The 17,276-nt window shown below is 38.7% G+C and overlaps 1 protein-coding gene across 6 annotated transcripts in view; it reads left to right on the top strand.

Moving 5' to 3' along the window:
• The window catches only part of MRPS31 (mitochondrial ribosomal protein S31), a 33,979-nt gene extending 20,491 nt beyond the window's left edge, over positions 1 to 13,488 (top strand). For 2 of the 6 annotated variants that reach the window (XM_059387211.1, XM_059387209.1), the window contains 2 exons: positions 4,969 to 5,112; positions 13,188 to 13,488. In XM_059387211.1, the coding sequence (XP_059243194.1) occupies positions 4,969 to 5,112; positions 13,188 to 13,417 (374 nt within the window). In that variant the 3' untranslated portion in view covers positions 13,418 to 13,488. Of the gene's footprint in view, positions 1 to 4,968; positions 5,113 to 5,319; positions 5,360 to 5,921; positions 5,969 to 6,894; positions 6,958 to 8,082; positions 8,169 to 13,187 lie in introns of those variants that run through there. The other 4 variants (XM_059387210.1, XM_059387212.1, XM_059387214.1 and 1 more) reach the window with 4 other exon arrangements.
• The last annotated feature ends 3,788 nt before the right edge of the window (positions 13,489 to 17,276 follow it).

A 17,276-nucleotide genomic window follows, 5' to 3' on the forward strand; every position in this document is an offset into this window, starting at 1 on the left:
AATTTAATGAAGTGACTTAGTGATTGTTTAGGAGCTGGGAAGAAGAGCAGTCAGGAAATATATTTAGCAGATTTGTGGTGGTCGTGGTTTTTTTTTTTTTTTTGAAAACACGCCATCCTTTTTCCATGTACTTATCCCTTCGGGTAAGAGGTCAAATCTTTCATAATCACCATTTAATTCTAATTAAAAGAGGTGTAAGAGTGTCTTCTTGCTTGACATTAAGTGTGGTTTACTGATAAATTCAGATAGACAGGAAGCTCAATACAAATGGTCTTCAGCTTACAAGTGGCTTTCATTTCCAAAGATTATAAGTTAGCTTTTGGGCTTGATAATTTTGTAATTGATATTTAAGTTCCGTGGCCTGCCTCCAATGGCTCATGTAATCTATCATAGTTACTTATATAAACATCTGATTTTTCCCACTATTTAGTAAACCGCTAGATATTAGGGGCTGGGTTTCACTGATTTTTCTATACCCAGCAACACCTAGCCAGTGGCTGATGAATCATAGGAATTAACTACCTTAAATCATAAATGCTTTAAAAAATTTTTTTAAATAAATGCTCTTTTTGAACAAATTGAGCTATGAAATATCAATCCATAGAGGAAAGGAGTTAATTCAATCAGTGTTTGTTCTTTTAAACTAAAGGAGAAACTAAGAGAACAACTTACCTACTCTTACTGCGAAAACTGCTTTCTGTCCTGTATGATGGACAGGAAATACAGGGGGCATCTGGCTGGTTTAGTTCTCAGAGCATGTAACTGGATCTTGGGATCGTGGGTTCAAGACCCACATTGGGTGTTGAGATTACCTTTAAAAAGGGAGGGGGGAGCGGCTGGGTTGCTCAGTGGGTTAAGCCTCTGCCTTCAGCTCAAGTCATGATCTCAGGGTCCTGGGATCGAGCCCTGCGTCGGGCTCTCTGCTCAGTGGGGAGCCTACTTCCCTCTCTCTCTGCCTCCTTCTCCACCTACTTGTGATCTCTGTCAAATAAATAAATAAAATCTTTTAAAAAGGGGGGGGGATACGAAATGCGCACACGCGCGCGCGCGCACACACACACACTTAGATGATTCTAACAAGCTACTTGAAAAAAGCACAATAAAATGTGCAGTCATGGAGAGTAGATCACCTCTTCCCTGTTGATGTGGCAGCTGTTACACTTGCATCAAAAAGGAAATTTATTAGGAAAAAAATATACAATGGAAAAAAGACAGTCTCTTCAATAAATGGTGCTGGGAAAATTGGACAGCTAAATATAGAAGAATGAAACTCGACCATTCTCTTACACTGTACACAAAGATAAACTCAAAATGGATAAAAGACCTCAATGTGAGACAGGAATCCATTAGAATCCTAGAGGAGAACATAGGCAGTAACCTCTTCGATATCAGCCACAGCAACTTCTTTCAAGATATGTCTCCAAAGGCAAAGGAAACAAAAGTGAAAATGAACTTTTGGGACTTCATCAAAATCAAAAGCTTCTGCACAGGAAAGGAAACAGTCAACAAAAAAAAGAGGAACCCACAGAATGGGAGAAGATATTTGCAAATGACAGTACAGACAAAAGGCTGATATCCAAGATCTATAAAGAACTTCTCAAACTCAACAGACACAAAAGAGATACTCGTGTCAAAAAATGGGCAGAAGACATGAATAGACACTTCTCCAATGAAGACATACAAATGGCTATCAGACACATGAAAAAATGTTCATCATCACTAGCCATCAGGGAGATTCAAATTAAAACCACATTGAGATACCACCTTATACCAGTTAGAATGGCCAAAATTAGCATGACAGGAAACAGTGTGTGTTGGAGAGGATGTGGAGAGAGGGGAACCCTCTTACTCTGTTGGTGGGAATGCAAGTTGGTGCAGCCACTTTGGAGAACTGTGGAGATTCCTTAAGAAATTAAAAATAGAGCTTTCCTATGACCCTGCAATTGCACTACTGATATTTCCCCCAAGGATATAGATGGAGTGAAAAGAAGGGCCATCTGTACCCCAATGTTTATAGCAGCAGTGGCCACAGTTGCCAAACTGTGGAAAGAACCAAGATGCCCTTCAATGGGCGAATGGATAAGGAAGATGTGGCCCATATACACTATGGAGTATTATGCCTCCATCAGAAAGGATGAATACCCAACTTTTGTAGCAGCATGGACGGGACTGGAAGAGATTATGCTGAATGAAATAAGTCAGGCAGAGAGAGTCAATTACCATATGGTTCCACTTATTTGTGGAGCATAACAAATAACATGGAGGACATAGGGAGATGGAGAGGAGAAGGGACTTGAGGGGAATTGAAAGGGGAGATGAACCATGAGACACTATGGACTCTGAAAAACAATCTGAGGGTTTTGAAGGGGCGGGGGGTGGGAGGTTGAAGGAGCCAGGTGGTGGCTAGTATGGAGAGCATGTATTGCATGGAACACTGGGTGTGGTGTATAAACAATTCTATTATGCTGAAAAATTTAAAAAAGGGGGCATTTATTGTCAGGGCAGCTGCGGTTGTCCACCTAATGAACAGCCAGGAGAGGGACTTGGATTCTTGAAGGAGCCAGCTTGCTTTTTAAAATCAGAAATCCTATTTCTTAAAACTGAAATTAGCTGGCAAGGAAGCACTGCAGTTTTATGTGTTCTATAAAAAATATAAAATGATTATATGCTCATAAGGTAAATTTATTAACATTTACCCTAGGGGGCGCCTGGGTAGTTCAGTTGGTTAAGCATCCCACTCTTGGTTTCAGCTCAGGTCATGATTTCAAGGTTGTGGGATGGAGCCTGATGTGTCCCAAGTTGCAGGGGGTTTGCTTGTCTCCCTCTGTTCCTCCCCCTGTTCTCTCTCTCTCTAGATTAAGTAAGAATAAGTAAGTAAAATTTTTTTAAAAATTCAATGAAGGTACTGTTTTAATAAGTTATACTTGATCGAGTCCAAAGAATGTCTTTTGTTCCCAGTTAAGTGTAATACCAACCGCGTACAAACTTCAATTCGGTTTTTATTCACTGCTGTCTCTCTCCCACTTAAAGTAATGCTTGATGTATAGTTGGCATTCAGTAATTATTTATTGACAGAATGAATGAATTCTTTTGTCCCATGATTCCCACATTTTGCTTCCCTTCAGGTTCATTACTGCTGCAAAGGATGTAGTCATAGACCTTTCTACTAACCTGCAGTAATTTAGAACTGAGAGGCAATATAGCTTAATGGAAGGAATTTTGGCATTTGATAGATGTGGATTATTCAAATTCAGATTCTGTCATACTAACTTTTCTGAGTTTCCCATTCTCCATCTATAAAATAGGGCTAATGCCTACCTCACAAGGATTAAATGAAGTAATGTAATTCAAGTGTCAGGCACAGTGCCAAAACTACAGTTGACATTCGGGACATAGTTGCAGCGGTTAGCAATGACAGTGATGATGGTGGTGATGATTGTGATCACAGAAAAGACATGGGCTGATCATTGCCTACTGAATAAATCTATAAAATGTGACTGATAATTATTTTGCTGTTATGATTTTTTTTTTTAAGATTTTATTTATTTATTTAACAGAGAGAGATCACAAGTAGGCAGAGAGGCAGGCAGAGTGAGAGGGTGGAAGCAGGCGCGCTGCCCAGCAGAGAGCCTGATGAGGTGCTCGATCCCAGGACCCTGGGATCATGACCTGAGCCAAAGGCAGAGACTTTAATCCACTGAGCCACCCAGGCGCCCCTGTTATGATTATTCTGTAAATGTGGCTAATTAAGCCTAGGTGTGGTCATTCATGAACTGTCACATACAAGTCTGTGTGTAGACATAGTTTTGTTTTGGGTAAATATCTAGGAGTGAAATTGTATGCTAAATGTATTTTTAACTTTTTAAGGAACTGCCAAACTATTTTTCAAAGAGGTTGTACCATTTTACATTCCCACCAGCAGTGACTGGTGAGAATAGGATTCATTCTTGAAAGATGTCTTCAATTTCCAAAGCAAATAAATAATTGAAATGTGATATGATGGTGGTCCTAAGTTAACCTTATATGAACTTACTCATAGAGTTGGTTGTGAGGATGAGATGAACTAATGCATAAAAAGCATTAGCAGAGTAAGTGCTCCTTATCCGTTAGTAGTATCATCATTTTTATGTTAATTTAATTTCTTTGGTCATTAATAGTAGTATATTGTGACTTATCTTGACAGACTAAAAATAAAGATAAAGAGGCTAGACTTTAAATATTAAAGTCACATGTTATGTAAAAAATACATTCATGGGACACCTTGGTGGCTCACTCATTTAAGCATCCAACTCTTGGTTTTGGCGTAGGGCCGTGAGATCCAGCCCTGGTTGGCAGGCTCTGTGCTCAGGGAGAGCTTAAGATTCTCTTCCTACCCCCTTCCTTCTCTTGCACACGTGATCTCTCCCTTTCTTTCTCTCTCAAATAAATTTTTTTTTTCCCCAGAGATTTTATTTATTTATTTGACGGAAAGAGAGAGACACAGTGAGAGAGGGAACACAAGCAGGGGGAGTGGGAGAGGGAGAAGCAGGCTCCCCACTGAGCAGAGAGCCCAATGTGGGGCTTGATCTCAGAATCCTGAGATCATGCCCTGAGCTGAAGGCAGATGCTTAACCAACTGAGCCACCCAGGGACCCCTAAAATAAATAAATAAATCTTTAAAAAAAAAAAATTACTCACATTCATGAAAACATTCTTAAAGAAAATACACATTCCTTTTTCTTTCCAGTAGAGGGGATGGTGAGATTTTAGGGCTTGCTTGCCCAGCAGTGTAGTAAATGCTAAGGCTTGCAGGAATTGTCACTGTAGGATTTTTGTCATCTTCCTTTAGCTTTAGCTCTCAGTGAGTGACCTTTCATAATATACTGTTTATCTTAATCCTCAGGGCCTGAAATGTATTACTAATTTAGAGTTGATTATATTATTTTAAAAAATAAATTATTTTGTGATTATTTTGAAATGTTATTATAGAGACAGCACCTTCACTTTGGGACGTGGAATTTGCGAAGCAGTTGGCCATGGTAAATGAACAGCCCCTTCAGAATGGTTTTGCAGAGATGATCCAGTGGACCAAAGAGGGGAAGCTGTGGGAGTTTCCAATTGACAATGAAGCCGGTAAGTTAATTTCAGAGGTTTATAAAATTCCATATGGAGATTAAGTCTGGTTGGTGTTCAGTCATAGAGTCTAGATATTTACATGAATTTCAAAACTTTGTCTCTGTGGTGTCCGAAAAGAAATTTGACCATTTTTTTTTTAAGTTAGAATTTCACTTAATTCTGAGTTTGTTTGTTTTTTAAAGATTTTATTTATTTATTTGACAGATAGAGATCACAAGTAGGCAGAGTGACAGGCAGAGAGAGACAGAGGAGGAAGCAGGCTCCCTGCTGAGTAGAGAGCCCGATGTGGGGCTCGATCCCAGGACCCTGGGATCATGACCAGAGCCGAAGGCAGAGGCCTTAACCCACTGAGCCACTCGGGCGCCCCTAATTCTGGTTTTTTTATAAGAAAATTAAAGAAGTAAAACTAGGGGGTGGCAGGGAAGCACAGTTGGTTAAGGGTCCAACTCTTTTATTTTTTTGGGGGGTGGGGGAGAAGATTTTACTTATTTATTTGAGAGAGAGAGCACGAGTGGGAGGGGAGGGGCAGAGGGAGAAGCAAACTCCCCGCTGAGCAGGGAGCCTTATGTGGGACTCCCATCCCAGGACTCTGGGATCATGACCTGAACCAAAGGCAGACACTTAAGCGACTGAGCCACCCAGGCGCCCTTAAACGTCCAAGATTGATCTCAGCTCAGGTCTTGAGCTCTGTGTTGGACTCTGCACTGGACATGGAGTCTGTTTTAAAAAAATATTAAAAATTTTAAAAGCAAGTAAAATCATACGATAGAAATGTATTGTGAATTTCTTTTTTTTTTTTTTTTAAGATTTTATTTATTTGACAGAGACACAGCGAGAGAGGGAGCATAAGCAGGTGAGTGGGAGAGGGAGAAGCAGGTTTCCTGCCAAGTGGGGAGCCCCATGTGAGGCTCGAACCCAGGACCCTGGGATCATGACCTGAGCCAAAGGCAGATGCCTAATGACTGAACCACCCAGGTGCCCTGTGTCATGAATTTCTATGTGACGTGAAGGTGTTGACTACAAATGATGACAGTTTCCTAATTGCTAAGCAGGAGATTACCTGAAAAATCTTCTCCTACGTTAAATCTTGGGTATGAGATGATATTTTGGTTTTAGAGAACACTACAACTTTTAAGTTTTATGCTGGTTATCTTTTACTCATAAAACTATTGCACTAACGAGATAAAAGGTTCTTGTGCTTAAATGCTACTCAAAGCAAAATTGTTAGAAGACTTCAAGATATTTTGGAACTCTAGCTCCATGCGTAGGTTCTTTGAACTGCTGGATGCTGTGTTACCTACTTTCCTGAAGATTATTCTGGAGATAATACTTCTCCCTCACTCAAAAGGAAAACAGTATTACTATGCAATTTATTTTATGCTTTTTTTTAGGTGTATTTTCAATTAGAAGAGATTCACTTACTTTTATGGTACCGTTAGCTAGGAAATGTAAACATCGCAGTGAGTCTTAGGAAAATGTAGTCCGTATTTTAACCTTTGTAGTAGTATGCTGTCATTGTAACATTTTATTTTTTTATAATCTTTCATTTGTTTGGATTAATAAGTGGAATGGAAGCTTAAGTATCAGAAATATTTTGTCTTATATCTTCATAAATTATTACTTTGTGTAGGAAAACTTTTTAGAGACTGATAAAACCGTTAATAAATTCTGAATATTTTGTGGATTTGTATGGTATATGCAGTCATAAAGGATGCTATGTTGCTGTGTTTCACCTAGTATATATAAAATGTATATTTCTCAAAGTATTATGCTTTCCAGGGGCACCTGGGTGACTCAGTCAGTTAAACATCTGCCTTCAGCTCAGGTCACGATCCCAGAGTCCTAGGATCGAGACCCACATCAGGCTCCCTGATCAGCGGGGAGCCTGCTTCTCCCTCTGCCTCTGCCCTCGCTTCTCTCCCTGCTTGTAGTCGCTCACTCTTGCTCTTTCTTAAGTAGAAAAATAAATAAAATCTTTTAAAAAAAAAAGTATTATGCTTCCCATACTCTGGTAGGTATCAGGGAAGAGTGACAAAAAAGCCCAAGGACTTTTCAGTTGTGTAAACCAGAGTACAGATCTAGCTGTCTCAGTGATTAGGCATTTGCCTTTGAGAAAACAATTTAACCTCCTGAGGTTAAAAAACCAGATCAGTTTCCTCATCTGGAAAATTAAAGGTACCTCATTGGAAGAATGTAAGAACTAAGGCAAAGTTATTGGAGTTGCTCAGCACAGTTCTTATTGTATAATACATGTAAATAAATGTTAGTTCATGTCCCCTCTGTATGAACACAGAATTTTAAAAGAAAAAAATTAGCAGAATGCGGGCGCCTGGGTGGCTCAGTGGGTTAAGCCGCTGCCTTCGGCTCGGGTCATGATCTCAGGGTCCTGGGATCGAGTCCCGTGTCGGGCTCTCTGCTCAGCAGGGAGCCTGCTTCCTTCTCTCTCTCTCTGCCTGCCTCTCAGTGTACTTGTAATTTCTCTCTGTCAAATAAATAAATAAAATCTTTAAAAAAAAAAATTAGCAGAATGCAGTATGTGGTATTAAGGGGAAAATTCCGTATTTGATGAAATGTTCATGTTCTGAGTCATCATAATTAAAAATATGGTTCTAAAACACAATATTGAAGTAGAATAACATGACTTTTTTCTTTTAAGATTTTATTTATTTATTTATTTATTTATTTATTTATGAGAGAGGGAGAAAGAGAGAGAGCGCATGAATGGAGTGAGGGGCAGAAGGAGATTGGGGCTTGATCACAGGATTCTGGGATCATGACCAGAGTGGAAGGCAGACTCTTAACCAACTGAGCCACCCAGATGCCCGAACATGTGACTTTATTTAGGTGAGACAGTGGTTAGGGGTTCAAGTTTTGAGTGAGTTGTATGCTTAATCTCCCTAAGCCTCACTTGCCCTGTCTATAAAATGATGGGAATAAAAATAAAATTTATTCTTCTTCTGAATTCAGGTGATTCTTCTGAAAATCAAGTGAGGTTATACAAGTAAAGCATCATCAATCATCATCATCTCTGTTCCTGCCACAGTATTATGAGAGGGTTTTACTATACTGCAAGGATCTTAAATCTTAAACTGTTAGTGAGGATGTGTATTTTCTAGGAACCACCAAATAGGATAACAGGAAAGTAAGGGTTAGTGTACATTTTCATCAAAAATAAAACACTTCAGGGCGCCTGGGTGGCTCAGTGGGTTAAAACCTCTGCGTTCGGCTCAGGTCATGATCCCGGGGTCCTGGGATTGAGCCCCATGTCGGGCTCTTTGCTCAGCAGGGAGCCTGCTTCCTCCTCTCTCTCTGCCTGCCTCTCTGCCTACTTGTGATCTCTGTCGAAAAAATCTTTAAAAAAAAAAAACAGTTCATCAAAATCTTGAATGTCCAAACTCCAAAGAAATTTATCTTAAATTTGACCTGGGTTTTGAACAAGTTTAATTTTTACAAAAAGAAAAAAAAAACATGTCTTTTGGTCAGGTTAGGGAGATAAATGTGACAAGTTTCCATATACACTTGTACATATTATTGATGCTTCAGGATGGGAAAGGGAGGTATCTCATTTCCAGCTCCTTGAGGCAATTGTTATCAGAATGAAAAACAGGAAAAGAACTGTGGAAACTTTCTCACTTTGATCACTCCCCTCAGTATACAGTTTGGAACTTGAGAATACTTTAAGAGAGTGGCATTAGAATTTGAAGCCTCAACAGTTTAATAATATTCTTCTGTACTTCTTAGTTTTAAATTTTAAGATTAATAAAATGTCATGCTCTCTCTACTAATAGTTAGCTTCATGAAGATTTACTCTGATGCTTTGAGGGAAGTGTTTTATTTTTAGGGGTGGGCCATGCCGGTTTCTGAACATAATACTGAAAATGGCAGAATGACGTGTCCTGTGTTGACAGCTTTACTTTCCAGTGTTGTGTTTTTCATTTATATAAAAAAATTTCAGTGTGTTGTTTTACCACATAAAACATATAAATTATTTTCCATTTTGAAGTAGCTTTTTTCCAGGTTGTTGTTGTCATTTTTAAGAACTGTCCCTTCTGTTTCGTTTTGCCAGCATAGAGATTCGTAAGAGCAGTTAGATGGCATTATTCCCACTTAGATTTTGTAGTAGTTATTATATATTGGATTGATGATAAAAGCATTTTTATTTTAGCCTTAACTTTGACTTTAAATTTAATCATGCTTTTACTGCTACACAGATAACAGTCTTGCTCTTGAATATTCTTTAGCCATATATATGCCACCAAAGAAGTGTTAATTAAGTACAGTAAGTTTGGAAATATATTCGTTTTTGATACATAACATGCTACCACCAAAATTAATAAAACAACAACTAACTTACAACTGCTCCTGAATTTATGGGTTTTCTGGCTAGTTCTGGCATCTTAGCTGCAGGTAGTTCCCTCTAGAGCGGCCTGTCTCACATGTCTGGTTGTGGGTGCCGGCTCTTGTCAGGGGAGGTAGAGATAACCGCGTTATCTGTCACGCAACATCTCAAAGACTAACTTGGACTTCTTCACACGACTGTAGTAGAGTTCATAACAGCAAGGAAGAGCAAGTATTGACGTGTAGGTACTTTTCAAGCCTGTGTTTGCACAGTGTTGAGTAATATCCCATTGACCAAAGCAGGTCACTTGCCAACCCTGAATTCAAGGGTTTGAGAAACAGACTCCATTTATGCAAAGAATGACAAAATGACATTGGGAAGGGGACTGTCTAGAAGCATGAGAGTGATACGATTTGTGGCCATTTATGTGTCTACCACCTTGATTTATTTTTTATTTACTTCAATTTTAAATAAAAATAATGTATAGGGGCACCTGGGTGGCTCAGTGGGTTATGCCTCTCTGCCTTCGGCTCAGGTCATAATCTGGGGGTCCTGGGATCAAGCCCTGCGTCAAGCTCTCTGCTTAGCGAGGAGCCTGCTTCCCCCTCTCTCTCTGCTTGCCTCTCTGCCTGTTTGTGATCTCTCTTTCTGTGTCCAATAAATAAATAAAATCTTTAAAAATAAATAAAAATAAAAATAATGTATAGATCTTTAAGTATCCAAATAAATTTTTAAAATCTCTTTCAGTAAATATAAACTAACTCCAAGTGAGTAGAAAGCTTATAAGCTTTTTATTTTGAGATAATTTTAGATTTCCATGCAACTGAAGAGATAATAAATATCCTAGATAGCCTCTACCTATTTTCTCCCAATAGTTAACTTCCTGCAAAACCGAACCGTAGTACAGCCAAGCAATTGGCATTGATACAATTCTCCAACTGTGTACAGATGGAGAATTGTATCAATACCAATTTAATCTAGTTTTTTTATTTATAATATCTACACCCAACATGGGCTTGAACTCACAACCCCAAGATCAAAATCACATGCTCTACCAGCTGAGCCAGTGAGGCGCCCTACATGTTTAGTTCTGTGTGGTTTGTTTTTGTTTTTGTTTTTTGAAGATTTTACTTATTTGTTCATTTGAGAGAGAGAGAAAGAAAGTGAGAGTGCAGCATGAGCCAGGGGAAGGACAGGAAGAGAGAAAGGGAGAAGGAGACTCCCTGTCCAGGGCTTGGGAGGAGCCTGACACACTGCTTCATCCCAGGGCCCTGAGAAGACCTGAGCGGAAGTCAGACACTTAACCAACTGAGCTACCCAGGGAGCCCCTGCGTGTTTGATTTTTTTAAAGAAGCTTCCAAACTGTTTCCTAGAGTGGCTATGTCATTTTATATTCTCACCAGCAATATGTGAACCATCTGGCTTCTCATTCTCACCAGCATTTGATGTTGTCGCTGTTTTTCTTTTAGATACGTTTACATTCTGATAGATGTGTATTGATAGCTCATTGTGGTTTTAATATGCATTTCCCTAATGGGTCGAGAGGTTGACCACATTTTTCTTGTGTGTGTTTGCCATTTATTTATCTTTTTCGGTGAAATGTCTGTTCTTCTTTTTTGCCCATTCTCTAATTGGATTGTTGTTGTTTGCTTGTTTGTTTTTTTAAATATGTTCTAGACCTTTATTAAATCTTTGGTTGCATTGAGGTTCCTGGGTGGCTCAGCCGGTTAAGCATCCGACTCTTGATTGCAGCTCAGGTCATGATCTCAGGGTTGTGAGATCAAGCCCCAATAGGAGGGATCAGGGATCCACTGTTAAAACTTCATTTAACCTTAATTACCTCCTTAAAGGTCCTGTCTCTAAATATAGTCACACTGGGGATTAGGACCTCAACCTATCAATTTTGAAGAGATAAGATTCAGTCCATAACAGGGTCTATTTCTGGGCCGTCCCTTTTGTCCCATCAATCTGTGTGTCTGTCCCTCTGTCAATACCACACTTTTGATGACTGTAGCTGTTTCAGTAAATCTTAGCATTATTGCTCCCATTTTATTCTTCTCTTTCAAGATTGTTATAATATTCTAGGACTTATGCCTTTCCATATAAATTTTAGATTAAATTTGTTGGCAAAACCTTACTGAGATTTGGATAGGAACTAGTGTTGGTTTTGTTGATCTTCTCTATTTTTTTATTTTCAATTTTACTGATGTTGGGTGTTATCTTTATTATTTCCTTCCTTTGCTTGCTTTAGAATATTTTGCTCTTTTGCTAGTTCTTGAGGTGGGAACTTAGGTTATTGATTGAGACTTTTCCTCTTCATCTGTATTAATTTAGTGCTATATGTATCCCTTGTAGCACTGCATTAGCCATGTCCCACAAATTTTAATTTGTTGTGTTTTCATTTTCATTCAATTCTGATTTTTTTTAAGAATATTGCTTGATCTTTAACTGTTTCCTATTGTCTTTCTGTTACTGATTTCTAGTGTGATTCCATTATGATCTGAGTATGTACTGTGTATTACTCCACTTATTTTAAATGTGTTGCGGTTTGTGACCCAAGATGTGGTCCAGCTAGGTGAATGCTCCATGAACTCCTGAAAAGATTTTGTTTTCTGAAATAGTTTGGTGGAGTGTTTGTAGACGTCAGTTTGATAATGTCAGTTGTTGTTCAGTTCTTCTTGGCTAATTTTCTAATTCAGATGTTTTTCTTTCTCCCTAGTAATTTTTTTTTTGTTTTGCTCTGAAGTCTGTTTTGTCTGATAATCATATAACCACTCATGCTTGCTTTTTTTTTTTTTTTTTTTTTTTTTAAAGATTTTATTTTTTTATTTGACAGAGAGAAATCACAAGTAGATGGAGAGGCAGGCAGAGAGAGAGAGGGAAGCAGGCTCTCCGCTGAGCGGAGAGCCCGATGCGGGACTCGATCCCAGGACTCTGAGATCATGACCTGAGCCGAAGGCAGCGGCTTAACCCACTGAGCCACCCAGGTGCCCCTCGTGCTTGCTTTTTTTTAAAAAAATTAATGTTAACAAGATGCATTTTTCTCCATCCTTTTATTTTCAATCTTCTGATTTTGTGTTTGAAGTGAGTTTCTTATAAAAACCATATCATTGGATGCATGATTTTATATTCACTCTACAATCTTTGTCTTTTGATTGGTGTATTTAGACCATTTACATCTGAAGTAATTATTGATTTGTTAGGACTTAAGTCTCCAATTTTATTACTTGTTTTCTTTTCATTTTCTCTATTTCTCATTACATTTTGGGGGGGCTCCCTGTGAGCTGCTTGAACATGTTTTAAGATTCTATTTTGTTTTATTTATATAATTTTTTTTTTGTAGTTTGTGTAGTTTTCTTAGTGGTTGCTGTAGAATTGAAGTTTTTATTAGCAGTAACTGCTGCTACACTTTGAACATTTATAATACGCATCATAATGTGAACATGTATAATGAACATTTATAATGTGCTAGGCATTATAAGAATTTTATAAGCTTTGTATCTATGTAATCTTTACAGAAACCCCGTGAAGAAGGTTCTATTTTAATCTTCATTTTATACCTGAAAACTGATGCTTAGAGAAGTTAATTAATTTGCCCAGTTAACACAGTTGTTAAATTGGTGGGCAAACCTAAGTCTAACTCCAAAGTTGATGGCTTTAACTGTAGTAGTCATTAGTGCTAATTTTGCAATAAAGATTTTACTTCAAAACTGTATTTTATCTCATTTCCTAGGTTTTGATGATGATGGTTCTGAATTTCATGAACATGTATTTCTGGATAAACACCTGAAAGATTTTCCAAAACAAGGACCAATTCGCCACTTCATGGAGCTGGTGACCTGTGGCCTTTCCAAAAACCCATACCTGAGTGTTAAACAAAAGATTGAACACATAGAGTGGTTTAGAAATTACTTTAATGAAAAACAAGACATTCTAAAAGAAAGTGGGATACGGCTTAATTGAAGACCATGGAAATTCTTATTTCAAGCTGTTGGTGATGGATATTAAAACTAAATAAAATGATTTTACTAGAAGTTTTCCTATATTGTGTTAATTGTGTACATTTGATTTGAATGGTATATAGTGGTAACTGAAGAATATTCTTGCATCAAGAAAAGTTGTCAGTATTTACAGATTCAACTGGTAATTCTTTTTTTTTTTTAAGATTTTATTTTTATTGATTTCACAGTGCAACAGTGAGAGAGGGCAGGGGAAGTGGGAGAGGGAGAAGCAGGGAGCCCAATGCAGGCCTCGATCCCAGGACCCTGGGATCATGACCTGAGCCGAAGACACCAGACACTTAAAAACTGAGCCACCCAGGCGCTCCATCAACTGGTAATTCGTAACAAGAAGAATATCTTAGAATACTACAAGTTTAAGACAACTTCTTTTTCTTTTCAGTGACTGTACGTCTTTGAAATACAATTATTAGCCACATATCTGATGACATCAGAGTGCTCTAACAGTTGAGATGGTTTATAGACGGGTTTATATGCACTGACTGTGTATATTTTTATTTATATATCTTTATATATTTCACCCTTAATTAATTACCCTCATCTAAGTCTGGGTCATGAACAAGAAGTAACCTTGTAGAGATAAGTGGCTTATTCTAACCCCTCTAGTCCTTTAGGTCTTTGTACCAAAGTTAGAACTATTTATTTTCCATTACGGTGCTTAGCAGTGTGACTCAAATTCATACAACTCAAAGGAAGAAAGATTCTAAAAAACTCAAAACTAGAATTTAGTTTGTAGTGGTCGTACACTAGTAGTGTTTTAGGCTCCCGGCATAAGCAAATGGAAATTCTATGAAGGAACCCATCATCGACTCAGAATTCAAATTACAAAACACATAAACAAAACAGTGTGATTGGGCACGAGCAGAAGCAGACTCATAAAGTCTTTAAATGTTAAGCTTGGGGCACCTGGGTAGCTCAGTCAGTTAAGTGTCCAACTCTTGATTTTGGCTCAGGTCATGATCTCCGGGTCATGAGATCGAACCCTGTGCCTGGCTCTGTCTTGAGTGTGGAACCTGCTCTCTCTCAAATAAATAAATAAGTATTGGACTTATCATATACTACGAACTAAATGTAAGAGAGAGTAAAATATAGAGCAGGAGATAATAAAAGTTACTAGATATTGGGAAACGAAAATTTAAGGAGTCTTAACAACAGATTAGACACAAAGGTTGATCTAAAGAAATCCATGTGGGGGCACCTGGGTGGTTCAGTAAATTAAGCATCCAACTCTTGATCTCAGCTCAGGTCTTGATCTTAGGGTCAAGAGTGTTGAACCTTCCAGCTTTCTGCTCAGCGGGGAGCCTGCTTCCTCCTCTCTCTCTCTCTCTCTCTCTCTGCCTGCCTCTTGGCCTACTTGTGATCTCTATCTTTCAAATAAATAAATAAATAAAATCTTTAAAGAAAAAACAAAGTGTTGAACCTACTTAACCCACTGAGCCACCCAGGCGCCCCAAGAGTGTTGAATGTTCTTTAAAAAAAAAAAAAAAAGTGCTAGTGTGAAACCTACTTAAAGAAAAACCCATATGTAGTGGAGATAAGAAAAAAGAGAAAAGAAATTTGAAAGACAGGTAAAGATTGATACAAGAAGGTAACATTTGTTAGGCACCTGGCTGGCTCAGTTTGTAGAGCATGTGACACTTGAACTCATGACGCTTGAACTCAGAGCCATGAGTTCAAGTCGCATGTTGGGCATGGAGAACTACTTTAAAAAAGGTTTTTTTAAAAGAAGGTAACATGGGTGCCTGGGTGGCTCAGTGGGTTAAGCCGCTGCCTTCAGCTCAGGTCATGATCTCAGAGTCCTGGGATCAAGTCCGGCATCGGGCTCTCTGCTCAGCAGGGAGCCTGCTTCCTCCTCTCTGCCTCTCTGCCTACTTGTGATCTCTCTCTGTCAAATAAATAAATAAAATCTTTTAAATAAATAAATAAGTAAATAAATAAATAAAAGAAGGTAACATTTGTGCAATCAGATTTCCAGAAGGATAGAAGAAGAAATGGGGCAGAAGCTATCTGAATATTTGAGGAGTTTTTATGGTTTATGAAAGACATCAATTCACAGACAGTAATCTCTTGCTCTTACATATAAACTGTACCCAACAACAACAAAATACATTCTTTACTAGTACATGGGGACATCTGAAATTTTTCGAGTATTTAGTTCATTTATTTTTAATCATAGTTATGTATTTGGATTTATTTTTACTAGCTTCTTTTGTGTACCCTTTGTATCCTTTGTTGCCTTCATTTTGGTTATTTTTTCTCATGCCATACTAGTGGAAGAGAGGGATAAAACATAAAATATCTTAAAAATAAGGGCTAAGCGGTACTTGGGTGGCTCAGTTGGTTAAGCATCTGCCTTCGGTTCAGGTCATGATCTCAGGGTCTTGAGTCTCACATCAAGCTTTCTGCTCAGCAGGGAGCCTGCTTCTCCCTCTCTCTCTACCCCTCCCTGCCCCCACCCATGCTCTTTCTCTAATAAATAAAATCTTTATTAAAAAGTGAGGGTTAAAAAAAAAAAAAAAAAAAAAAAAAAAGTGAGGGTTAGGGGCGCCTGGGTGGCTCAGTGGGTTAAAGCCTCTGCCTTCAGCTCGGGTCATGATCCCAGGGTCCTAGGATCGAGCCCCACATCGGGCTCTCTGCTCAGCAGGGAACCTTCTTCCTCCTCTCTCTCTGCCTACTTGTGATCTCTGTCTGCCAAATAAATAAATAAAATCTTAAAAAAAAAAAAAAGTGAGGGTTAAATACATTTGTTAGATAAAAGTAATTGCTAGCAGCAGACCATAAAAATCCTAAAGATGTGATTTAACTGAAAAGGACATAATCCCACATTTTAGGTATGAAATATAAGAAAAAATAGCAAAGTGATAAATATCTAAGTTAATTACAAAATAGTAAAATGTCTTAAGGGGGTGATTAAAATATATGACAATAATAGGATATGTGAAGATGAATTTTTTTTTTAATTTTTGTTTTATTTGAGAGAGAGAGAGAGTGCACAAGCAGGGGGGATGGACAGAGGAACAGGGAGAAGCAGATTCCCAACCAAGCAAGGACACCAAAGCAGCCCTCAATTCTAGGACCCTGGGATCATGACCTGAACTGAAGGCAGACACTCAACCAATTGATTGAGAGAGATGAGCAGGGGGAAGTGTAAGGGGAAAAACAGACTCCCTGCTGAGCAGGGACCTGGACTGTGGGCTCAATCCCGGGACCCCGATCCCCGCCTGACCTTGGGATCATGAACTGAACTGAAGGCAGACACTTAACTGAGTGACCCAGGCGCCCAGGATGAATTTTTTTTAAATATCAAGTGATAATGCTCTTTGGCAGAGACACAGCTAAAACAAGAATACCAGAAGTTTGGAAGTAAAGGGAAAAAATGGACAAGTGTTAATCCGGTTGTGGCTAGATTCACATCAGAAAAAAAATAGTCTGGGGCGCCTGGGTGGCTCAGTGGGTTAAAGCCTCTGCCTTCAGCTCAGGTCATGATCCCAGGGTCTTGGGATCGAGCCCTGCATCAGGCTCTCTGCTCAGCAGGGAGCCTGCTCCCTCCTCTCTCTGCCTGCCTCTCTGCCTACTTGTGATCTCTGTCAAATAAATAAATAAAATCTTAAAAAAAAAAAAAGTCTGACACATTATTAGAGACATTATTTTTAAAATGATAACTTAATAACTTAAAGAAATTGGATCTCAGGGCACCTAGGTGGCTCAGTGGTTAAAGCCTCTGCCTTCGGCTCAGGTCATGATCTCAGGGTGTGGGATAGAGCCCCACATTGGGCTCCCTGCTCGGCAGGGAGCCTGCTTCC

Source organism: Mustela nigripes, unplaced genomic scaffold (assembly GCF_022355385.1).
Source record: "Mustela nigripes isolate SB6536 unplaced genomic scaffold, MUSNIG.SB6536 HiC_scaffold_391, whole genome shotgun sequence".
Taxonomy (NCBI): Eukaryota; Metazoa; Chordata; class Mammalia; order Carnivora; family Mustelidae; genus Mustela; species Mustela nigripes.